At 39.5% G+C, this 26,458-nt stretch overlaps 2 protein-coding genes across 2 annotated transcripts; one reads left to right on the forward strand and one right to left on the reverse strand.

Moving 5' to 3' along the window:
- Positions 1-117: 117 nt before the first annotated feature.
- atp5pd (ATP synthase peripheral stalk subunit d) lies at positions 118-5,652 on the reverse strand. Its single transcript, XM_088599353.1, has 6 exons — positions 5,505-5,652; positions 3,676-3,806; positions 3,186-3,282; positions 2,147-2,218; positions 751-813; positions 118-327 (listed from the first exon to the last, which is right to left on the reverse strand). The coding sequence occupies exons 2-6, from the start codon at positions 3,795-3,797 to the stop codon at positions 196-198; spliced, it is 486 nt and encodes a 161-aa protein (XP_088455479.1). The 5' UTR covers positions 3,798-3,806; positions 5,505-5,652; the 3' UTR covers positions 118-195.
- A 1,302-nt stretch (positions 5,653-6,954) lies between these two features.
- Positions 6,955-25,105, forward strand: kctd2 (potassium channel tetramerization domain containing 2). The gene is made up of 6 exons (XM_088599350.1): positions 6,955-7,525; positions 10,345-10,453; positions 11,333-11,424; positions 12,278-12,373; positions 13,372-13,497; positions 14,210-25,105. The coding sequence occupies exons 1-6, from the start codon at positions 7,199-7,201 to the stop codon at positions 14,237-14,239; spliced, it is 780 nt and encodes a 259-aa protein (XP_088455476.1). The 5' UTR covers positions 6,955-7,198; the 3' UTR covers positions 14,240-25,105.
- The last annotated feature ends 1,353 nt before the right edge of the window (positions 25,106-26,458 follow it).

Below are 26,458 nucleotides of genomic sequence, written 5' to 3' on the forward strand. Positions count from 1 at the left end.
CAAGTGCAAATATAACAAAAATCAATGGCACTTCTAAATTTCTAATTAAAATGAAATGGAAAGTTTGATGGTATTTCCACATGAAATCTAGTTCTGTAACAGTGAAAACAAAACGCATTATGACTGTACAATAGCATTTATTTAGAAACTATTATGTCTCGGAATGAGAGAAACTTCCATCTTAAAAGATGCCAACTACAAGTCGGCAATTGGCTTGTGTGGCCAGTAGGGATATTTCGCCTTATCCAGCTTCGTTTCTGGGAAGGTCTCATTTAGGTCTTCGACAGTCATCTGGTCGAAGGGAATCATGTTCTTGAACTTCTCCAGCTGTAACAAGAGATCATGTTAAAGTCTTCATCTTTCACAAGGAAGAAAAGTTAACCAATTTCACTCATTTAACTTCCAGCTGTGAAACACTGTGCTGTCAATAAAATGCTAATTAAAACCTTCAAAATGTTTCAGCCTGTTATTTTAAAAACTGTGACATATTAAACTTCTAATGTAACAAATTAAGCTTCTTGCACCCAGAAATCTACTCATGGCCTATGCTCACAAATATTTTTAGATTTGTACACAATGCATACACAGTAATCTAAAACTGTATTGAAAAGCATACATTGGAGTTTAGTTTGGACCATTTAAATAACAGGTCACTTGTATCACTAGCTCACATATCTTATCTCCATTTAGGGCTCATCCACCAAAAGAGTCATTCATTCCACAAACTTGTGAAACCCAGGGTTCACTTACCTCTTTCTCATACTGCTCAACACGAGCTTTGGAGGCTTCAATGTAGAGAGCAGCAATTTTATTCTGAAAAAGAAATAAATAAAATGCCTTAAAAACAAATATTCCCATCATAGAGTGCTTAAGACAGAAAAAACAGTCAATGTAATTTACTTTTATTGAACAAGTTTGAATTTGTGAAGATAGCTTATATTTCCAACATAATCTGTAGAAAGGTCAGGGCTGTTAAAGAAAGTGTCACTCAAGTACTGTACAGCTGGATCTTGACATCTGCGATTTTAGTGTTTCACAAATTCCTTTATTCACATTGCGGTCTGGCTGACGGAGTCGTGAAAGAGGAGCAGAGCATGATCAAACGGTGCCAAAGGTAAACCACAACTTTCAACTCACCTGCACAACTAGGAGAGTGAGAGAAATCTAGCGATAGTGAGTGAGCCTCTCCCTGCCCCCTGCCCGATTATTTTATGTAAGGAAGTCAATGCATTGGAGTCATGCAGTACTTTAATTATCATATAAAAGAGGGTTACTTACAGCTTATTACCATACATTCTATATGCTGTAATTTATTATGCAACATTAAAGGGGCGGACCTGGTTATATGCAAATCTTCCAACTTTCCCAACTGAGACCCTACTGTATTTTGAAAGACAGAGGTCTCAAGTATATTTAAGGATAGTCCAATGACTCAAAGCAGTTAAGAAGAATTTAAGAAAATCTGATATTGAACAATTAATATATGAAGGATACGCAGCCCCACTTTCTTAACATTGCAGAACATTTTGAAGGCAAAATGAACTTGAAAGATAAAGAATGTATTCTGGAAAATCCAAGGCTGTAGCCACTGCTTAATTTACTAGACTTCACTACACCTGCCATTTCTTTAACTGTACATTACCACAAATACTGAGGGTCACACTGCACCCAAAACACTTTCCATTAACATGTTGAGAACAGAAAATGCCTTGTGACAGAAGAAAGACAGACTAGCTACATTAAAATCTTGCATGTATGGATCAACTAAAATATAGTCACTAGCCAAATTAAGAGAAAGTCCACCAAATGTACTTAAGAACGATTGTGACAAAACAGTTTTAAAATATCTACAGCCCAAGTTCTTCTAGACACCATTCAACTTGTAGAAATATTGCCTTGAGCTGAGACTGGGATTAGGGTAAATGTATGTGGGAATAAACTGTTTGCTCCATCAGCTCCAGAGCTTCCAAAAGTTTGACCAAGAAGTGCGTTATATCTTGGCTAACAAACACAGGTAATGTCCAAATGCCTTTCACCACAGAGCACATGCGCCCAGTGCCTGGTATACAGTGTAGGATGGGTTACTAAGGCAAAAAGTTCATTTCTACAACTATACAGAAAAGTGATGGATTTCTCCATGACTCACAGACTCCTGCTCCTGGGCATCAATCTTGGAGTTCTGAGTATCTACTGGCTCCGGGACCTTGAGAGCAGAAAACTGCAGAAAGTAGAGAAATAAAGAGTCTGAATAAACATGCCTTACTTCATCTGTTCTGCAGCTAAAAGCATGTATTGGGAAGAAATAGGAGACATTCCCAGGTGAAAATGTCACTCTTCTTGACACAAAACCAAGGTGAAACAGTCTATAAACATGGTTTTCAATATATTTTATTATTATTGCTTACACTTATATAGCGCTTTTCTGGACACTCCACTCAAAGCGCTTTACAGGTAATGGGGTCTCCCCTCCACCACCACCAATGTGCAGCATCCACCTGGATGATGCGACGGCAGCCATAGTGCGCCAGAACGCTCACCACACATCAGCTATTAGTGGGGAGGAGAGCAGAGAGTAATGAAACCAATTCATAGATGGGGATTATTAGGAGGCCATGATTGGTAAGGGCCAATTGGAAATTTGGCCAGGACGCCGGGGTTACACCCCTACTCTTTTCGAGAAACACCCTGGGATTTTTAATGACCACAGAGAGTCAGGACCTCGGTTTTACGTCTCATCCGAAGGACGGCACCTGTTTACAGTATAGTGTCCCCATCACTATACTGGGGCATTAGGACCCACGTGGACCACAGGGTGAGCGCCCCCTGCTGACCCCACTAACACCTCTTCCAGCAGCAACCTTAGTTTTTTCCCAGGAGTCTCCCATCCAGGTACTGACCAGGCTCACACCTGCTTAGCTTCAGTGGGTTGCCAGTTGTGAGTTGCAGGGTGATATGGCTGCTGGCATAATAATATAATATAGTATATTATAATATAGTGAATGCAAATAAAAAATTGGCACAATATCAAAAATATTAACCAAAATATAAAGTTTATGTTAATGGAAATTATCATGACAAATAAAAATGTTTAATTGCCAAATCCTTTGCTAAGATCCAAAAAGTAATGTGTCCTGGCTGAAGAATGCTGCTAAGATTCTTTCTTGACTGCATTGTTTCCTCCTCACCTTCTTTTCAAACTCATCCACCATCCCTGCCTTGGCCACTGCTGTCTTGTAGTAATTCCAGTCAATGACTGCAGGCTTCTCGGGCAGAGAGGCTAGCCTAGCACCACAGAGGAAATATTGAAGAAAAGAAAGTCAGCTTCCATACTCCCTGCTGCAGAGAGTAGCATAAAAACAAACTGCTTGATAACATTGAGAATGCTTGATTAAATCGCAGTATGGAAACTTAGTGTTCAGTTTTAAGTGATGTTTTTCTTTTGTCAACAAGAAAAAAAACAAGTCAGTGTGTGGCAAAAGAAATGGTAAGTGATTTTTTCATCCTCTGTTGCTTCAAACCACATTTCTAATAGTTTACAATACAGTTCGAAACATAGAAAATCCATGGTTTGGGGGACAAAAATGAAAAATAACTACATGAACACAGAAGACAAATACAGCAGCAAAAAAAATAAAATAACTAGAGCACCAGCACTGTAGTGACTGACTGACTGACCTGGCTGCAATGGCATCACTGCGGGTCTTCAGCGCATTAAACATCGCCTTCTGATTGGGAGGAACCCTCTCAGCAAACGCCATCCAGTCTATGGCCTTTAGTGCAACCCGGCGCCCAGACATCTTTTCAGTCTGAAAAGAAAAAGGACAGGTTGTGCCAACAAAAAGTAAGAGAACGACATTTGAACCACGGTGCCCATTCAGATAATAGCATCACACTGATCTCACCCTGTTGTTTCATGATGGCAGCTAGCGAAATATCTTTGCAGCTTGCTCTACCTAGTACTGATACCTCCTGTTGTCAGTACTAAATGCACATCTCTGTAACTTCTGTTTCTGTAGCAAGGTCCTTCTTGTATTACTGAGCATCATCAGACCTAACCCATTGGGCTGACTTTATCAATGCCTTTCATGACTTTGAATTCTTACTTGTATCAAGTCCCCTGTAATCTATGCTTGTACATTCTCAATGTTTCATTGTCAGTTTTCATTCATTTTGTTTCAGATGCATTATTCTCAATGAATCTGGAAGATGTTTCTTTAGGCCTATGTTGGCCACATTCTGAAATTCCCCCCTACAGTAAATACCAAGAACTCCTACATGAGAATCAGTAATCAGATGCACTATAACGCCTCTGGTCCAGTGACTTCGATCCCTGCAGTATTAGGGGGCCTGACCCTACTCTGTACAGCCTGAGGACACAAACAACACTTGACGGTACCACATTGCGGACTGGAGACAAAATCATCCAAGACAAATGTGGTTAAATAAACACCAGACACTAGTCAAAGAAAGTGGTCTTAATGTAGGATAAACCTGCAAGTGAAAACATTTCACTCACGATGTACGTTATGACAGCTCTAATCTTCACATTAAGCAACCAAGCAATGGGGGAATAAAAAAAGACCACTTAAAGACCGTAAATTTTGTGCTGCAGAAACAACTGAATTCAAGAACTGAAGGCAGAGCAAAAGCACACCCACAACGCAACAGCAAGTTAAACACGGCAGGTTACATGTAGGAATGTCACTGCCAACAGAGCAAAGGAAACGCACTGCAACATTCATATTTCTGGGCCTCTAAAGCTGTTGAACTGACCCCGTTAGTGCTCCCAAGTGCTCTGCCTGCATAAGAATCAAGCGAGAGCATAAAGTCACTAACAGAACAGTAAGACATCGAACGTTTTTTAAAGGACTAAGGTTTTTCCCAAAGATGAAGAGGCTTCAGACCAATTCACTGGCTACCTCATCGGATTCATGCACCCTACAGGAGTACCCCCTGAGAAAAGCACACCCCCACTCTGACTTCTTCTCAGCCAAGCAGACTTGAGACTTAGTGGGAAGACTCAAATTTGAGCCCAAATTTGCACTGATTTCTTCAACGTGGGGGGTGGATTTTAAAGGCAGATGGGTTTTTTTTAATCAAGAAATTAATGTTTCAAGTGTTTCCGCCAGTCAGCAGCAATGAATAATGCCCAGTGACAAACACCGTTGACGTGGTGCTGTTGTCTCAAGAATGACTTAATCCCATTCCATTGTTTTTCGAAAAACACAATCACATAGGATTACTTAAAACCGTGACAAGACGGAAGACGAGTAATAACACCGTGAGCTACTACAAGATTTGCTGAAGGCTGCTCTGTCATTTCGCTTCTGCACAAGGTCAGCGCGCTATAATCCGAATTTAAACTACATCTCACCCGCTGAGGACCAAACCGGACATTTAAAAAGCGTACACGTTTCCCTCGTAGCTACACTTATTTAAATAATCTTCGCAAATCGCAACAGTCGGAATTAATCCGGAAAAATGTATCCACAAACAACACTCACCTTCCCAAGAAACAGCCGCTAGATAATGGCAGACCGGAGACGGATGCTACGTCATTCACCGGTTTCAATAGCGGCGCAGTTCACTGCGAAACTGCACAGACGCTGCGTAGAGAATCGTTCTTTGTGCTTCGTACCGCAGATGTTTTCTGAAAACCAACAGAATGCAAAACTGGTTGCTCCCCATAGTGAGAAGACTCTGTTCATTGAGTGTTGCATTATAACAGCCAGTGTGTTTAGTTAGGTATGGTGCCTTTTAGCGTTCTCTTTCTCTTTTGTGCCACGTCACATCTCCTTTTAAGATCTTCGTACCACCTTTGTGCAAAAAACAGAATGTAAAATACATGAGGGCAATCTTCATAAAGTGACACAATTTGACTTGGTGGTACTGAATCTACCAGTGCTGGGTTGTGGGTTACCTAGTGGATCTGGGGATTGAACAAAGTGTGGGGGGAGAAGGGTCCTAGTACTTTTAAAATCGCCAGATGGCAAACCTGGCTACAGTACCTAGAATGGTTATTATTGTGATACATTTTCCAAAGATACTGTCAGCAGTAATTACAGGGGAAACGTAATACAATACTGTAGTCGTTTCAGTGTTTTCATCTAAGGGTAGGCTAATCCATCACCGCTCTTCGTAGCATTGGAGCTACAACGAAGTTTTGACAAATTTCAGGTTTCAATTCGTTTCACACAGTCTTAACAAAATGAACAATAGGTTTATTCCATACTGAAAAAAAGAAGAAAGAGAACACAACGTTTCGGCCGTGGAGCCTTCTTCAGGTGTGACTGAAGAAGGCTCCACGGCCGAAACGTTGTGTTCTCTTCTTTTTTTCAGCATGGAATAAACCTATTATTCGTTCCTTTGCATGTTAACGCAGCTACCCACCTGAGCTACAATATTAACAAAATTACAGGCTGAATTTTTATGAGCACAGCTATTGAAGGACACTTTACATTCTACAGTGCAACGGTGCGTTAATATACAGGTTTTCTGAGAAGCAAACAGCCTCATATCCCGGTAACCGCACAGGGTCCAAGTGCAGACCCCCTGCTCAGCGCAGCTCTGTTATGCGACGGTTTGCTGTGTTGTAAGGCCCACAACAAAGATGGCGAAAAGAAAGTCCACATTCACGAAAAAAAAACTGTTTATTAAACACGATTAGATAAATGTTTTATTTTAAACCAAGAAACTATAAAAACACAACAATATAATTATCCCCTGTTTTGTTTACTATTAATCAATGTAAAATGAAAATAAAATTGACACGGAAGTAAATACTATTTTAAAGCCATAATTATACGTTGATTTAAATCATGAATGGTCTACCATTGTTTCTATCTCAGTAATGAATAAGCCGATATTCGTATTATAATTTGGACACGTCTAATATAGTTTCTAGGTATAAATCATGTTTAGCAACATTCACAGAAATATGTGACCCGGAAGTCCTGCCTTCCCTCTATATTTTTGGTATTATTAAATAAAGGCAGATCCTGGTTAAAGCCAAGAAAGCAATGAGAGATTAGTGCATTTCGCCTTTTATCGATTCGTCAAAAAAAAAAAAACAACTCTTGATGCGTACAGTTAAGCAAATTCGTTGGCTGTCGCGTAATTGCATGAGGGAAGATCCTGATATAGGGGTTGTAGGTTTACCTGGGAAATAAATTGATATCCTGGTGTGTACGAGAAAAACATGGCAGAACTGCACATTGTGGAGTCTGGAACTGGTACTATAGAGCACACGGAACCGAGAGAGATCCGCAACACCGTCCGGCTTTCTTCCCCGACTCTCATGATCCCCGCACGGAGCGGTCTGTCAAGTCCAGGAGTTTCGACCCGGTCCAGTTTCGGCTTTCCATTCAAAAGCAACCCGAGCTCTCCCGAAAAGCCCGGGTCCAAGTGGGTTCGTCTAAACGTTGGCGGCACCTACTTCGTCACCACCAAACAGACTTTATGCAGAGAGCCCAAATCGTTTCTTTCCCGCTTGTGCCAGGAGGACCCAGATCTCGACTCTGACAAGGTGGGAGTTGTTAACTTGAGGTCTAGTGTCTGGTGTTTAATCAAATTTGTCTCGGACAACTTTGTGTCCAGTCTGCGATGTGGTACCGTCGAGTGTTGTTCGTGTCCCCAGACAGTAAAGAGCAGGGTCAGACCCCCTTATACATCATTGCTCGTGAGATAAAAATGTAATTCACCTACCATGGACACAGAATAAACTTGACATGTTGTTCACCTACTTTTTTTCTCGTTTTACATTTCACTCACCGAGTTAACAGAAAATATCATAGTTTAAACATTTTTCTTGATTTACTAGAGTTTATTTTAGTGATTTGTCTATACTCTACAGCATTGAATATAGAAAGCGTTTCACGGATAGAACATTGGGGAAAAAATTATAAATGCATTATTTATTAATACATTTGAAATTATATTTCAACTGCTTTGTGTTTCTTGAAAGACGGTTTATAAATTATTTTATTAATAAACATCCTGGCGATCAAAATGACTGGGACGCCAGGAAAATCATTATGACCCTAATTCAGAAGACAATAAACAGCCTAATTATTTAATTTAAGTGGTTTTCAAAAGTTTATGCAACTGGCGACATTGTGCTAATATGCAAACATTCCTTTTCAAAATAATTCCGCTTTTATGTCCGCGAAATTTGGGCACAGCCAAAGTATCTTGTCACGCAGCTCTAAGTCGCCATACAGATGAGAAAAGTTTGGGACACAGTGGGCCAGTAACAAACAACCTAAACCGGTAGTCGGACAAAAAGTATATTCCTCTGGTAAACTCTCTCTGTTGAACACTAACATTTAAAACCAGTGGTGGTACTGTTTTAGATAATCTTGACCACAGGTTAATTGTTCCTATTCAACTTTTGCTTTTTTCAGTAAAGACTTTTCCTGTGATGTTTACTGAACTGAAAATGTACAACCAAACCGAGACTGACTACATCTGGCACTTGAACTCTTGACAGAACTGTGTCAGTGAAACTGTTCTTTTTTTAATTTCCCGGAGTGCTTGTGTATCACTTGGCCAGGTCCCATGTTTCCAAAGCTGTAGACACAAATGTTCCCAGACATTTCGCAAGGTGCTCTTGTCAGGATTCTCTCAGCCAAGCAAGATCCATCCATCCATCCATCCATCCAGTTTTCAACAGCTTTATCGAATAGTGGATTACGCAGGAGCTGGAGCCTATCCTGAAGAGCAACAGGCACGAGGCAGATACACTCTGGATGGGCCTCCAATCTGTTGCAGTCCACACATAGACAGACACACACACTCACATCAAGGCCAATTATCCCAGAAGGCAATTAACCTACCAATATGCCTTTGGACTGTAAGAGGAAACTGGAGTACCCAGAGGAAGCCCACATGAACATTTGGAACATTGGGAAAACATACAAATTCCTCATAGATCGCCCCCAGTGCCCCATCACTATGGGGCAGCAATATTAACCATAGTGCCGTCCACAAAGTATGATATTGGTTCCTATTTTGTATTATAAAAACAGAAAATCAGTGCTCTTGCAGGTGCTGCAGCTTCAGATTTTTACATCAAGCATAAACTGTGGCATCAAAGTAATATGTCTAATATATGCTTAAGTATACACGTTGGGCAATTTGGAATTCCATTGGTCCAAGGCTTTGTTTTAAATTGGGTTTCCAGAGTGCTTCAGAGCTCTCCATGACCACTCCAAGAGTGATCTGCTAAAAGGCCTGTATAGAAATGAATTCTAGGACAGCTTGCAACTTTTTAGTGTTTCTTTGGTACTGCAATATCTGAATTGAGATTAAGGCCTATGCACAGAGGCTCGTACAGTTGTGCAGTTGTGTGTGGTAGAGTATTAAATTCCTTCATTGCCATTTCCAGATGTCGCAGTAAGATGACAAACAGGCTGGGCGGCTGGAGCTCGCTCTTGCTCTGTCTTTGTACCAGCTGAAATGTAGTGTGAGAGGGAACACACTGCCACCGGTAGGGCTGAAGGTGCCAGGGTAGTGACTCTACATTCTGGGTTGTCAGTTGCTCAAACAGTTTCTAATATTCTATGTATATATTATAATATTATATATAACTGTTGGTTGAAAAACTTTAACAGAATGTGAAACACGGTGTGTATTGAAAAGAAACACATTTGTGGTAACCTAATGCATTTTATCACCTGTAATTACTTTTCACAATGTTTAAGGATTTTTCACTTGGAGGTTGTGTTTACAGTGTGTTAATAAAAGTTAAATAAGTTCTGTTATAATGAGTACTGATTTCAGGCTGTTAGGCAACAAAATGTGTTACTTTGGAAAGGGTGTATATGTTTGTATTCCTGAAATTCAGAGTTTTAATCTTCTGATTTATTGCTGAATGCAAAAAACAACATCCTACTGTTGAATCCGATGAAGCTACTGAGATATGTATCATTTATGAAAATTGAATTTTTTACATTTGTGGGAGTATGCTGTCATTTTGGTTTCCTGACTTACAGCTTTGGCTGTACAAATGTGCAAGTTATTAGAAATGATTGGTCTGTGTGCCTCTTAATAATGATAATACAAAGGTATAGAAAAATAATTAAGTTGATCATTATCACCGATTTCCATCTTTTGTTTTTTTATATTCACTATCATCTGGTAATATGCTGATATTTATATCAGAAGTGCAAATTTTGTTGTTGCAGCTTACATAACCTTTGTTATTTTGACCTGCGAGTCAAAACCCAATGCACTTTGTATTTCATCAGTGGAAAAAATATATAAAAAGGGTAGCGTTGGTATTTTGTCATTTGTTTCATAATTTCAGTCAACTTGGCTGTTAACTCTGACTTAATTTTCCTTCAGGATGAGACAGGTGCCTATCTGATCGACAGAGACCCCACCTATTTTGGACCAATCCTGAATTACCTGCGGCACGGCAAGCTGATCATCAACAAAGACCTGGCAGAAGAAGGTGGGGTTCTCCAGTTCTGTCTCAGCGTGTGCAAGCATATGAAATTCAGGCTGACCCTGCACTTACAAGCATAGCAGAAAGACTATGCTTAGACGTTGTTGAAGTTGAGAGATTTTAGAACAAAAATATTTTGCTTCACATCTGCATGTGTAATTTCAGCAGTAGATGTAAAGTAAAAAATCCTGTGCAACACGTACAGAACAATAATTTTTTTTTCCAAACCCCTGTATTTTTCTAAAGGAATAAAGTATTCAGACTAAAGTGCTCTTTTCAAGTTGATCTTTCTTGAAAACATTAAATATTAGGTTATTTTTACAAGGTGAAACATTTTTATAATAATTGCTTACACTTATATAGCGCTTTTCTGGACACTCCACTCAAAGTGCTTTATAGGTAATGGTAACTCCTCTCCACCACCACAAATGTGCAGCCCCACCTGGATGATGCGACTGTAGCCATAGTATGCCAGAACGCTCACCACACATCAGCTGTCAGTGGGGAGGAGAGCAGAGTAATGAAGCCAATTTAAGATGGGGATTATTAGGAGGCCGTGATTGGTAAGGGCCAATGGGAAATTTGGCCAGGACGGCGGGGTTACACATCTACTCTTTTCGAGAAACGCCCTGGGATTCTTAATGACCACAGAGAGTCAGGACCTCGGTTTTACATCTCATCCGAAGGACGACGCCTGTTTACAGTATGTTCCCAAACAAAAGCAGGTTTGTGTGATCATAAAATCTGCGGCTTGACACTGCTGAGATATGAATTGGCTACTGCTACAGCCATCATTTCTAGTTGTCTGCGTGGTTATCCAGATTGCATGGGTACATTCAGACTGCCAGTGATACTCTGGAGATATGAGCTCTCTCTCTTCCACAGGGGTCTTAGAGGAAGCTGAGTTCTATAACATTGCTTCACTGGTGCGACTGGTCAAGGAGAGAATACGAGACAACGAGAACCGCACATCACAGGTGAGGATGTGGCTGGAGAGAGACTCCTTCACGGGGGATAGGGGATTGAGTAATAGTTACTGTAGCCTTAACTTTAATGATTATGACACTCTGCAGTTCAAGTATAAGCAACTTATATAGTTTGGTCCCTTGCAATTTGCAGAAGAGACTTTTATTAGTAGTTAGTATTAGTACGTTTTGTTGATTCTGTTGTTAGAAATGGAGAGCTAGTCACCAGCTGACACCAGCTTGACTAGCAAGAAAATATGTTTAAGTTAAAACACTCATCTGACTCAGAAAATGTGTTCACCTGGTTTGTTTGTTCTCGGCACAGTTTGATTTCATTGAAATTAATAGGCAGCAATTTTAAAGATGCATATACCTGTATACAGCCTGGACCACAGACACACAAGCCGTCTAAAAGAATAAACTGAAAACTTAGGATACACAGGTAGAACTAAAAAAAAATGGGAACACCATGGTATGATTGGTAAAGGCCAATGGGAAATTTGGCCAGGATGCCAGGGTAACACCTGGGATTTTTAATGACCACAGAGAGTCGGGACCTCAGTGTTACATCTCATCCGAAGGAGGGCACCTTTTTATAGTATAGTGTCCCCGTCACAATACGGGGGGGAATTGGGACCCACACAAACCACAGGGTTAACAACCCATACTGGCCCATCTCATACCTCTTCCAGCAGTCACCTTAGTTTTTCCCAGGAGGTCTCCCATTCAAGGTACTAGCCAAGCTCACACCTGCTTAGCTTCAGTGGTCTGCCAGATGTGAGTTGTAGGGTGATATGACTGCTGTGTTTTAATGAGATTCATAATAAGTGATAGGTGACATACCTTGTGTCTGTGCGTTCTCTAGGGTCCAGTGAAGCATGTGTATCGGGTGCTGCAGTGCCAGGAAGAGGAACTCACTCAGATGGTCTCCACCATGTCTGACGGGTGGAAGTTTGAGCAGGTAACAGTGAGGTGGAATTGTAGAAAGATAATTGTGAACTTGCAACAAACCTGATGGAAGTTAAGGCTTTATATATTCATTGGCTTGACATTCTCTGTGCTGTAATGTAATGATTTCATACCTTACTGTATTTGTATTTAGCCTTCTAAATTGTGAGGTGTCCATGATGTAATAGTCTAATTCCAGCATGTACTTAATCTCTTTTGAGTCTTATTGCTGCAGGATTTAGAGCTATTACGGCAGACATATAAGACCTGTAGAATGCAGATTCATTTAATCTTCTACAGCAGCAAATAGTTAAATCAAGCAAATAAAAGTTGAGCTCTAATTAAAACCAGGCACACACGTGGCTCTCTGTTCCTTGATCTAGACCATGAACTTAAGAAAGGGTTTACTGGTTTAGGTGGAAATTCTCCACTCATTCAGGAGCCATTTACTAGTTTGTTTAAGAATTGTAAATAGTTAAATGAGATTTACATATGTATATCAGTAAGCCCCAGGCTTCATTGGAGTATCATAAGAAGGGTGTACAGGGAGCCCCTTAAAAGTGCCGTGATTCTAGAATGCTGTATTCCATTTTAAGTACCCAACTGTAACAGGCATCTTGCATTTCTAAAGAGTGTGAAAGGCTGGGAGAGCTGTTGCGAACATCTTGAGTGACTTGTTGAAAAGAACCAATGGAACTGGTTTCAGCAGTAACTTCAAACGCAGTCAACCAGCAGCAGCACATTAAAAACCTCAGTGACGGCTCAGAATTGAAGCAATAAAACTCTTTGATCAATAAATGAGGGTGCTTCAGCAATCTTGTCTAACCTGCAGAATATTAGGTTTGCTCTTTTGCCATGGCTTTTGTACAGCTTACTCATTAAACGTTTTTATTTTTGGTGGTATTAAATAATTTTTTCCTGCGTAACTGAATCGCATCATGTCTTAGTTATCACCTTTTCTGCTTTTAGTAGCTCACTAGGTACATTTCCACTGATTCTCTTTCCCTCCAGCTCATTAGTATTGGATCTTCCTATAACTATGGTAATGAGGACCAGGCAGAGTTCCTGTGTGTAGTCTCTCGAGAGCTCAATAACTCCACCAATGGCATTGTCATTGAGCCCAGCGAGAAAGCCAAGGTAAGTTATTTTGCCACCTTCAATGTGTCCCTTAAAAAGGCACAGTGCCTGAATGTTTCTGTCTTTTAGACAGATTGATGATTCTGTCTTTGCTAAGATCATTTATATAGTGCTATAGTTAGCTTTAATATAGTGCTTTTGATCTCAAAGGACCCCATAGTACTTTACATGTTGGAGGGGACCCAGTGATTACCAGTTAGTAGCAATTTTTCTTAAGATTTAGCCAAATTCCTGCACTGGCACAGGTTGAACAAGGAAGGTGCAGACCCTGGTCTAATGCAACTAGTGATGAGTGGCTGCTCATCACTTGGCAGCCCATGATCCCCACTGTCCTTTACCTCTGAGTACTGAGGAGTAAGGAGGAGTACTGCACCTATCACTGAACTGACTGCATGGTTGTGGTGTCCAGACAGCACTTGGCCAGTGGTGTTCTGCTATCTGGGGTATCGGTCACAGCCTTCCTAATAACCTAGCCTGGGCTTGAACTGACAGCATCAACAATAGGACACAGTCTTCATGCTGAGCAAGTGCTTTTATGTGCTTGCCCTCCCTCGCGTCAAAGTTGGTAGGGAAACCCCCAGAAAATAATAAATTACAGGCCTTTGTCAATCCCATTGATAATCTGCAGTCACAGTCCACTAAGACTGTGCATCCTTTTCTTATGTCCTTGCCTCTCTATTTCTTTACTAAAGGGTGTCATCTTTTTTTTAAGATACTTCAGGAACGAGGATCCAGAATGTGAGTTCCTTTGAAGACATACTAAGAAAAACGACGCCGACAAAGATGTCAGAGATGTCCTTTCAACCTGTCTAAGTCTCACTGAGCTCTGCAGGATATCCCACACACTCCCTGCGTGGAGGGGTGGAGGTGAGGGTGCAGGAGAAGGGGGTCTCTGCTCAGATGTGGGGTTCCAGTCACCGCTGCCCTCCCTTCAACTTGGGGATGATCACTGTCATGAGCTTTCCTATAGACACAGAAGGACAGTCACTTCAATTTAAGTGAAACTACCACCCACATATAGAGCTCACCTTTATTGGCTGACACTAACAGCAATGTTAATTAATGCATATGTAGTTTTATTCCACCATTTCAAAGCTCAGACCTTTTAGAATACAAACAGATTTTGTGTTTTCCTGACTCAGTGCAGAACACATGGAGATTCAACCTCCTGGACTGCTTTAATGATCTGCATATGATTGACCACTGCATGTTACCCAGGGTTCTTTAGCACTTGGAAATTACAAATCAAGTGCTTGTTTACAACCATAAAGGCTACATATTGTTTTAAAATCAGACAGTTATTATTTCAGATTGGAACTTTAATGTTGTAAGCAGTTTCCTACTGGTTGTATTTTATGGCTGCTTTTCTATCAGAAAAATTGTGTGAGCCCTTGGTAAATGTTGTCCTATTTCTTTTAGTGATGTTGAGAATGACCAGAGACACATGCACTGCTCAGCAGACGTTATTTAAATGCATAAGCGTCTTAGCATTTTGTTCATCAGTCTTGTCTAGGGCAGTGGTGTGTTTCTTCATTGGCAAAGAAGGCTTCATCTTTAAACTTGTTCAGGGGATGTTTTTCCAGATCTTTGAATTGAATGACAGTTATATGAGCATCCAAGGTATTTTTTTAAGAATCTTCCATCAGGAACAGCCTTAATAATTTACCAATAGGTGCCATAACCTAAAGATGATAAATATCTTTATTGAGGAATTGAAAAAGAAACCCTTAATATCAATGTTAATAAAGCCAATATCGGAGCTCCAGAAAATGATTTGAAACCTTCTCTGTCGTTGTTCATGGGGAAAAAAATAGATTTGATTTTAAAAGAGTGATCAGTTAAATGTTGTTTATGAGGGAAGCTCATGGCATGAAGAGTGGGACTATTAAGAGAATTTGGGGTGCTGGTCTGGGGGTTGTGGCAGATGAAAGTGCTCTTAAAGCGGGTCCCTGTACTGCAGAGCAGAGATCTACCCCAACCCCCAGAATTCTCACAGCAGCACATTCCCAACACAACCAAGCACAGATGCTGCAAAACTGCGAATCCTCTCATCACCACATCTTACAGGTTACCCGAGTCAGTCATCTCCCGCACATCATCTGGTCTGCTCCAGGAAAGGAAGGGCAAGTTACTCCACCTTTTCAGGAAGCTCAGCAAAAGCTGGTACGACAGGCAGCTTCTTGCAGCTGAAATTCATTTAAGCCTGAAATGTTTTTGTATCCTCCTTGTCTTGGATGCTTTGTGTTTCCGATGGCAGGGAACTGTTGGTCATGACACCTGCTCCCATTAAGCCCTTGCGGTACCTGTGGTGCTTCAGGAAAGGCCGGCTGTGGAGAAGCAGTGTGTGTCCCAGCACTGCCAGGCACAGGCAAGATAGGATGGAACTGAAGTGAAGTTGCTGGTCCTGCTCCTTACCGAACTGGAAATCTAAACCGGGTGACTGACCAAATGCTGATGAGGAGATGTTAGAGCTGAAGCAATGGAAGTCGCTTTTGAAGAGTTTGTCCATCTAAGATGAAAACCATGTTTCACTTATGGGCCTCAGGGCAGTAATATAAAATGCATCAGAGTTTTGGTGAATTGTGGTTCTGCACTTTCAACCAGTTTATCAGCTTCATCTTATGTATCTTAAATTGTATGTATCTTATGCTAAACGAATGGTGTAATGTAAAGCAACAGCTTCTGAAAAGCCTTCTCAAAGCTGAATGAGAGTACACACAGTTGGGGGTAACTGTGACAATGTGCCAAAGGCTTCAGTGCCTCGTGACTTGCTAATGAGTTTCAGAGCACTGTGCAGTGGTCTTTTACGTCCTCTGGAAACCTGCTTATATGCTTATAGCAGTCTCTTTAGAAGCTGTTTTTGAGAGAGTGGTACAGTATGTTTGCAAATAACAGTATAGATAGAATCCACAACACAATCACTTGAATACGTGCTGTACTGTGTAATAGGATTTGCAAAAAGAATGGAGCGAAATAACAGGAAAGTCCAAGATTTTAACTGTTTAGTCTGTGCTGGTTATAGCGTTTTTCTGTCCTGTAAAAATCCTAGAAATTTCTATTGCTCCTCAAGTCACGTTTTTCTTCCCTAATCATGCTGGTTAAACTGCTGGCATGACTCTGTGACCACGGTCAGAAGATACTGTGCTCTTTTTTTGAGATGGGTGGCTCCTGTGAATGCTTGTGAGCATGTCCCCACATGGTTTGGTTTATGTTCCCAATTCCTAAAATGTACAGAAACCTACATAAGCTGTGCAAATTGAGGATGGTTTTAAGACTTTGATTAGAACAAGCAAAAGACATGATGCATAGAATAATTGCTCTTGGTGTATTGCTGATTTTTAAGTAGATGCACAAGTAAAACCTGGAGAAAAAGTAGAACATAATACTAAGAAAGCAAAAGTTTTACATGATGTTTAACTTAAGCAGTTGTCCAGCATAAAAATATGGAACTTGAGTGCAATCCTCCCTTGATGATGTGTCAGTCAAGATGATAGAAATGCCATGAACCTTTCACTGGCCCTAATGATTGGTTCCCCCCAAAATTACTCTTCAGGCAGCTGTAGTGGTACACAAGTGTGAGATACCCCCTTCTCCGTATACAAGGTACTCCTGGTCCGGCTTGGCCTGTGCTCATCTCACACCCATCCTCCACTGTCCTCATGAGCAGCTACAAGATGACTTACTGCATCTGCATATCTGAATACTTTTGTCAAGAGATTGCATAGTTTCAGAGTTGTTTTGGTGATCATCTTCTTGATTTTAAGCCAAGACATCTGAAACTGATTGTACATTATTAACGATTTCTTACTCATGCGTTTGTGCAAAGAATATGCTATTAATAAGAAACAAGATTAATGTTCTTTTTTGAGACTGTAAAATATATTTTTTTTTAATTGAGCTTTATTGCCATTGGTTCATAGTCCTCAAACCACCTGCTTGTTCTCATATTAATTCTGTTTGGTATGGTTCTGAAAAATTAAACACAGCAGTATAGCAGTTAATTATAGCAATAGTCGACCATGTGGGCAAAGAAGAGAGGAACAAACTTCTAATGGGAGGTCCTCTGTCTTCAGGGTTTATTCGTGTGAAGTAGCTACAGTTTCCTGATCTGTCCTCTTGGTTCCAGCATCCCAGGTGCTGATGCCATTGGGACCTGCACGCTCGGAGCTAAATCCCACTTTTGGGAGACAGTTTAAAAATAAATAAGATGGTTAAGTGTGTTACATTAACTGGATCTAATATTGCTGTTTAAGGTGTTCGACACAATGTGTTGCATCTTATATTACTGGATTAGTAATTAGTTTCCCATGCTTTAAATGTTTTTCTACAGTTCTGTCACAGGTTTTACTCCAATTCATCCTTTCCTGGGCATTCTGTCCAGTTGTCTCATTAGAACATATAATGTACTTTTGCCACTCCTTCATTTAATGTGCTCCACTGGCTTGTATTTTAAAAAAAGGATGAAAATGTTAAAGCTTAATTACATTTTGATTGATTATAAAAAGGAGGTTTATTGGCAGCATTACATTTATCAAATAATAACATTAGATATACCTGTTACAAAAATGTGGAGAAAATGTTTTTATCCTTTATTAATTTTATTCTGGAAAAGTTCTTCATTTCCTTGGTACAAATGCAAATATTGATGAATTTTTAAACATCCAAAGAGAAACCCATCAGTCTGTAGAAGTCATCCGTGTGTGATGACTTCAAGATCTCAACCAATCACATTCAGTTTCTGAGGTGTTTTTCATAGGTGTTTTTCATTCAAGGAGCAATCATGAAATTGTTCTGTAGATTTCATTCACTTGATATTGAACAAATTGTAATGAGAGCTACACCCGCCTCAGTTTGCACTGTTTTCAAGCTTTTTTACTGTGATACATATAAATATTATAGCATGAGTATAAAATATGAATATGACTGGAAAGTATTGGTTATAAGAAAGGAGACCCTGGTACTGATCTGTTTAATGTTGTATGTGTGTGTATTACATAACAAACTGGCATGTACAATAATGGAACAATAACTGAACCCTGAACAGGGAAAGAATGAAGGGAAAACTATTCTTTGGCTTACATAAGAGAAAATCCGTTTGAAAAGTTAATATTTGATCATGGTTGTATTCCTCATTAGCTGACCCACAGTGACATAAATTGCCACATTCTGGGCATGCTTGGCTTATGATGGAGAAACTGGTTGCCATTTTCAAAATTAGCCCCAATTCAAAGGAGATGGTAAAAAGACAACTTGGAGAATCTCATGTGATGATAAAGAGTTGCATCTCGGAAAACGAATGGATTGTGTAGAGTTTTCCTTTCATTTCCTGTCCTAAAAGGGCTTCAGCAGTACTACCAGACTACCAGTAGTCTCCAGGATTGTGGCTGCCGTTGTGTCTGTGTACGTTGCTGATTTTACATTTTGGTCTGTGTAGGAAGAGTGAGAGGGTGGTGGAAGGGGCTCTTGTGAAGCTGAGGCAGAGCATCAGCAGTGTGGGGTGTCTTAGCTGATGGGTCCCAATGTGGATCAGCTTGTGCTCGGAGCTTGTATTCACATCACCACCCTTTGGCCCACAGGTAGCTGTTGTACAATGGTGTTTAGTTTCAAAGGGGCATAAAGGCAACTTTTTAAAACTGTTACTTTTTGTCTACGGATAGTTGTTGGTAACATCTGTAAATTCTTCTTTATTTTGCATGGACATTTACTATTGACATAAGAAGAGCTGTGACCTGATGAGTAGTGTTGGAAGTGTTTGCAATTGCTCCCTAGGAAGAGCATCCTGAGCAGTTCTCTTAGCTTTGTTAGACAGTTATATGTGATGTGTTTGTCAGACTTGTATATTTGAATTGCAGTGGACAGTGTATTTGGTACAGTATATTAATATTTTTGAGTTGTACCTCTATATCCCTCTACATATTGATAATTCCAATATATCTATATGGAGAAGAGGCCTGGGATCACTTCTGTAATATGGCATCTTAGATCCTGGGTTTGGAGCCCAGAACCTTTCATTTCAGAAACATTCTACTTTTATATCCTCCCATCAGTGAGCATTCAGGGTATGGAGCAAGCTGAACGTTTACAGGAAAAAATCCACCTTTTCACCAACCTAATGTCTGGTGTTTTAATCAAGGAACTGTTTATAGAAAGTGTTCCACATGCTGTTACACAATTTTCTATCCTGTTGAATCAGGTCTTACCGATCCAGTATTTACTTAATTTGTTTGTAAACCAGGAATGTAGAAAGAAAAGGCTGATTTTCATTAGATTGAATTTTTCTTTCTAACAAAACTAGATACGATAGACAGCCCTGCACAGGAAAGGTTAGTTCATTCTTTGCCTTTATGCCCCAGATTTCTGTGAGAGCATTTTACTCGCCGTTTAGTTTTCTATTCTGGACATGGAGTACTTAATATTTCAAAAGGGCTGTGACAGTGTTCTTCCATTACCGCTGTCTGTACTAGAGTCTAACAGAGCAAAACTGTGCTGTAGTGTCTCTCAGTAGCTCTGTATACAGTCCTATGATTATTTTAAGAGGCTGCTCTGATGATTTCCAAGTGTTTTTAAATGTGATAGGTAATCTGCATTATATGACGTTGTGAGGGCTGATGTAGGTCACCTTTTTTGTATTTAAATGGCAAAAAATGTTGTACATGTCTGATGTGTTTACTGTTGGGCTTTTACCCCAATAGTAGTGTTTCATAAAGAAATTCTTAGCCACTTTTAGACATTTAAAAAGTTGAATACAATTGAAGTAAATGATTATTTGATGAGTTGCTATTTAGAATGCCAGTGCCTGGGGTGATTAACACTTAAAGTGCAGCTTTGTGAATTGGTATGGAGTTATCAGCACTCTGTCCAAAGAGCTAAAGCTGATGTGGGAAAGGAAGAGGTCATAGTTGTGTCCATAATTGACTACAATTAAAATTGTTATTTGAGAAACCTGTAGCTATTACTCAGTTTCTTTCCAGTTGGTTGCTTCTAACATATTCCATTAGGTAAGAAAATGCAAACTAATCAAAGGAGCATTTCATCGGCCATTACTGGACGAATAAAGTAACGCAGAACAATGTGAAACTGGCTGAAATCTGGTTGGGCATCTGTAAAAGGAGAAAAGAACAGCTCAAACTGACTATTCAGAGGCCTTAGCTCATTGCATAATGACAACGCCTTCGATAGTCATGTCGCTTGTATTGCACATGTTACTTGATCACTTTTTCTGACTACCTGTATGTCAAACCGGTCAGCAACACTGCATTCCATTGCTGAGATTTGTCCTGAATACAGCCAGCTTCCAGCTGTGGGGTGGGGGACAGGAGTGGCTTGTTAGAGTGGCACAGAGTGCCCATTTTCCTTGCTGTTATGTATGAAAGAGTTTGATGTTGAAATGCATCTTGGCTGAAGTAACAATGGCAAATGGTGTAGGCGCTTTTTTATAATGCCTTGGTTTGTCCTCCCAAATATTTTAATACTGTTGTAGTGAGAGCGAAAGTACTGCTGCACAAAGCTAAGAGACCGTGGCACCTGCCCATCTTTCTTTTTCTTTTTTTTGCACTCATGTTAAAAATTACTCGTAAACTGGGTCTTTATAATTTCAGTTAATCCACTACTTATTGAGAATTCACTCATTTGAATTTAGCTGAGAACCATCAAGGAGTGAATGCCAAGGTTTGTTTTTTGGTGCATTTTATAGTTTTGTTGATTCTTGGTCTTTAATGTCATATTAATCAACCTAAAGTATTCATTGTTCTCCTGTTTCATTTAATTTCCAGTTGGGTGTTATTTTACTGTACAGCACGGTGTTGTTACATTTCTGGTTGATTAAGGCCCTTCTTAATCCTCATAAGATCAAAAGCTTACCTGTTTATTCATGTGTGAATTTAACTGAGACCCTGAGACCCCTTACAAAGAAGGCTCATTCGTCACACTTTAAACCCCCCACCAAAAACTGGAAGTATTTGTTTATTCATTGAGGTTAATTTGGAGAAACTGTGGCAGCTGTACTAAACGATAGAGCTACACTGAACAGTCTGGAAAATCCTGTGTTCAGATCCCTAACACAAATGTGACATTACCGCAATTTTAGGAGCTGCCTTAACTAGCTAAACAAGTTGTTCCAGCAGTGTGTAACATGTCAATACAACTGCATTGCTCTCAAAACGCACTCGCCTTTTTCATTCAGCCTTGCACTCTCTCTCCCCAAATTCAGGTTAAAATGGCAGTTTTATCTGGCAGCTTCATTTGAAGAGAAAACAAGAGAATGTCCCTTTCAGCACCTGCGGCTTGTTTGATCAAAAGTGGGCAGCTGGCTGATTTGGAAAGAATAAATATTTAATCTGCTTATTGATCCTCTACTTAGCTCCAGCTAGGCCAGCTTTCAGTGGGCAAGGGTTTTTGTTGCTCTTTATGTTGCTGGTCTTGTGTGCAATACAGGGCCTTAGTCTCCAGTCTTGGCTGACCCGTGCTATGTGCTCGGTGTGCCTGTGATCTGTCTGCCTTGCCTCCTTGTGCTCCCTGTGATGATCCCCACGCTGAGGGGCTTCTGTTTGACCTGCCTTCAATTCTGGGTCTTGTCCTGTGCCTATCTGCTCTGTACCTGCCTTGAAAGTCAAGAAAAAAGCCTTTTTTGTTTCTTTGTTGCATGATTACAATATTACTTTTTGATGTTCCCTCCTCACATTTATCCTGTTACATTATCAGTTCCTCTTGGTCTCTGTGGATTGATTTGTGGCCTGATTTTGTTCTTGCTAGAAGCCCTTTGCCTTTTGCAAGCACCCTGTTGCCTTTTTTTCCCCTATGTGTTTTTGTCATGGATGCTCGAAACACATTTTTCTGATGGTCTAAACTCAATGAATTCAGCAAAGTGTGAGCTGGGATCATTGTTGTGGTCTTGGATCCAATTTGGATTTGGGGGTGCTCATTCTCTGTTTTACTAATGTGCATGCAGCGAGAAATGGTCTTTAATGGAGATATTTAAACTTCAACATTGAATATTGGTTAGCATCAGGTAAGCTACAAGCGATTGCAGCAGTATTTAAATAGTATGCATACTGTATATACAGGATGCCCCACATCAGCAACAAAAAGGTTTTGCATTCAGGAGAATCTATAGCAAAATTAAGGTGAGAGTGAAAGGTGAGAGGTGCGGTAGAGTGTATTACTGATATATCCCATTTTCAAAAAAGGAAAGATACATGCATCAGACATTTTCATGTTTTCATGGCAAATATTTTTTGGACTTTGGAATAAAAAAAAATTGGAAGACTCTTTTGAGGAATGTCTAATTTCCTGTTTTAATGCTGTTTTCAGTTGTGTGCAAATTCTAAAAGTTTCACAAGTGGTTGATGCAGGCCTAAGACACCACTCGCAAGCTTTTGATAATCTGACAGTAAAAATGTTTCCCAAAATCTTAAGTGGTATAAGAAACATGGCCGTGACTAAGGCATGCCGCTTCTCAGAAAATATGACTTTGCTTCAGCTCATAACTCTGTCACTGATCTATCAGTGCGATTGTTTGGCTGTAGCATTTTTATTTTTTGGAAATGGGACGATGAAAGCATTCTTCCCCTTCTAATTCAGTTCTGAAGTGCTAAAACTAACATGCACTTTCCAAGTCTGTAGTAATAGAAATGGTCTTGCACATCCTTACATGTGATAAGCATTGGAAGTGGCTGTACAGGAATGCAGTGTTGGTTTACCTTGAACCCTGGTAAGGGTGCTAAGGGTGGGCATCTTTCATCTGGGTTTGAATTGTGATGTTTCTCTGTTATGGGGATGTGCTTTTTCATGGTTTCTGTGCTTTTAACTGTTCTTGCTCATGACTTTGTCCTGTATACAGTTTGTGCAGACCGCGGCACTATGAGATCCTTTTTCTTTTATTTTTTATGTTGTTCTCTTTTTCTTAAATTTGTGGAGTGCGTTGATTTAGCCTTTTTTGTTTTTTTTTCTTCAAGTTTATTTAGATGCTACAACCTAGCACAATGAAATTACAATTAATGAGTTGTAGAATCATTTGCAAGCAACTCACACAAAACACAGTATCACTGGTGGGGAAAAAATGACTCACACCAGTATAATAAAATGTATTTTTAATATATTTTCTTTCATTCTTCATGTTTTGAATATTGAGTGTCAAGCACTTTAAGTTGGTCTTTCATGTCTTCAGAAGTTTCCAGAGAAGACTGTATCTACAAGTGTTTTAAAGAACAAAAGAAAAAATAGGGGAAACCTGTAGGCTTATTGGTTCTATTTCACATTGTACAAAAATAATTTAAGATAGATGGAAAAGTCGTTTGGGGTATATAATAAAGTCATGCATGTATTTCAAAATGGAAAGAAAAGCACAGTTACTAATTGCACTGGTTAGACCTTGAGTGCCATTTCATTCATTTGTAAAAAGATGTTACCGAGTTAATTTTTGGTTTCTTTTAACTCAGTCCTATCGTTTTGTATTCCCTGTTTATTGAAAATTTGGCATTTTGCTCAGAACCTGTCTGGTCCTGACAGTGCAGTGCTGCTGTGCTCCTGTTTAAGTTCATTTTCTAGTGTATTTCTTACAGAAAAAAAAGTGCCAGAAAGTAATTTTTCTAAGTGTCTCTATAGAGTCATTTCAAAATACATGTCATTTTCTGGCCAGAACAGAGGCTTTAATTTCCAACATATTTGAAGGAAAAAGTATCCTCAATTTCATGTCTTATTACAGACTAGCATTGTCCTCTTCATGGGTTCTGCAATAAAATATCAGTCTTGTGTAAGGCAGAAAGGAAAAAAATACATATTTGGTTTAATTGTAAAGTACTATTAGAAACTCCTTTCATACTGGCAGTTTTCTAGATTCCTCTTTAATAGTGATGTAAAACGGTGTGTCTTTTTGCGGTGCTTAAATCAAAAAGCACTCTCATTCTTGATTACTTCACTCTCCTGATGGGGCTCATCTATGACTTCATGACAGGAAAACCCTAATACAGACTAGCAGCACACTGCAAAACATTGCGTTTATTATACCCCATACATTGAACTAAATAATTCCTCAGCAGAATATTTCTAAATAGTTACATTTGACTGGTTTATTTTTTCCACTGTGCTAGAAGTCCTGAAAATGCCTATTCAGTCAATTTAAAGCATCTCAGCCTCCGAATACATTATTTCTCAGTTCTGTGTGCTCCCTTAACTGTTAGATTTTATAAATCTGAGATCTTAACACTCGCACTTGGGCACAGTCACTACTTTTGCCCTCTGTGTTGCCTTGTGGCACATCTCTGAAATTCAGACGATCCTTGAACTCAGATAAGTTGGTCTCAGTGCACCCCTGTCTAGCTTTGCAAGGAGAACACCTGCATGCTTTTAGTTCTTTTTCTATAAAAAAAAATGCTAAAACTCTAACATGGTTTAAAAATGTTTGAGTGTGTTATTTATTTATTCCCAGTGTTATGTCAAAGGAGTAGATTTTGTCTGGAGATTTCTCTGTAAATTCTGGAACTGATTTTATGTTTTTAATTTTTATTTTCAATTTGTCTACTGACACAATGTTTTCTTTTTTGTAATATGTTACATGTACTGATTTTAAAAAAAGTCAAGATTTTTTATTAAAAATGTGATGCTGTGCTAACCATTTGTTCTGTTTTCTGTTAACAAAAGAAAAATGTCCGGGTATGGTATATAAATTATTTTCCAGAACAAATGAGATGTTAGTGGTAATAGAAGTTAGAAAAGTTTAGGAAAAACATCCTGCCTCCAGTTTCAATAAAGCAATTGATAAAATGTACATAACACACCCTATTAGGGGATATATGATGAGCTCACATCAGTTTTTAATGTCCCTTAAATAATCTAATTTCTACTAAAGAGCCCTAATCAATACAAGTATTTGTAAGACTTTTAACACAGTTTTTTTTTCATTCGGCACCTGGGGAAATGCAGTTTTTTGTAGTATGAAGTATTATTGGAAGCACTGCGGTGTCTACTGGAAGAAAGATGTATTCATACTCCTATTTTCCTGTATTTCCAGATCCAGAGTGTCAGTATGATTGACTGTGAAATTAATTAACATTGAGCTTTAGACCTGGAGGTTTCCCAGAAAATAGCAAACCTACTGTACCATAGAGGTCACCATTTTGTATATCTGAGATAAACTGTTAGGTAAGTGTACCCTTTAACTGGTCATAATCAATAGCTTAGAATAAGGCAAGTAGTGTGTTTCAACTGGCCACTAAGAAAGGCTGAGTCTTAAAAATACTGGAGTTTGAGATGTGATAAAACTCAAGCTCTGAAGTATAAAGAGCTCCGTCAGTACAGGGTGAACTTTTGTGTCCGGTCCTGTGAGTACAGAAATGATTGGCAGGTTTGACTATCAAAATTAGAAGATGTCCTTGGATGATTTTGTAATGAATGGTAAGTACTGTTGTACCATTATATTATTCTGAAGAAAAGTTATCGTAGGGGTCATTTGGTCATCAGAAGATCCAGAAGATTACATTTGCTGATTCATTTTGAAGTATTTCTACTTAGAAAAGTAGACAGCAAGAAATAAGCCACAGATCTGTCAGTGATAAAAGAATCATATATGCTAATGTTTTTTTTCAGGATCCATGCCTTTAAAAAAAATATTTCTTCATTCAGCTTAGAATTTGTCAGTCTCTGGTTGAATGCAAGTTGAATGTTAGTTTATTCTCTTAGTTCAGGGTCCAGGTGTCTAGTCTTAATCCTGGAGAGATGGTATACCTGCAGCTTTTCATTCCAACTCAACTTTTAATGAGTCTGACCATCTGGTTACTCTCTTAACTGAACTGTTTAACAGCTTCTCCCAGCTCATCAGATGCTGCTGTCTTAGTGAGACCAAGAAAATCTGCAGAGACCCCAACCTCCAAGACCAGGACTGGACACCCCTGTCCTAGGTTAGGTTTCTAGCTGTTTTTTACTTCTGATTCTTCTTTCTAGAAACTATGTATATTGAGCTCTTTCA

This window comes from Lepisosteus platostomus, chromosome 11 (genome assembly GCF_059453375.1).
Source record: "Lepisosteus platostomus isolate fLepPlt1 chromosome 11, fLepPlt1.hap1, whole genome shotgun sequence".
Lineage (NCBI taxonomy): Eukaryota > Metazoa > Chordata > Actinopteri > Semionotiformes > Lepisosteidae > Lepisosteus > Lepisosteus platostomus.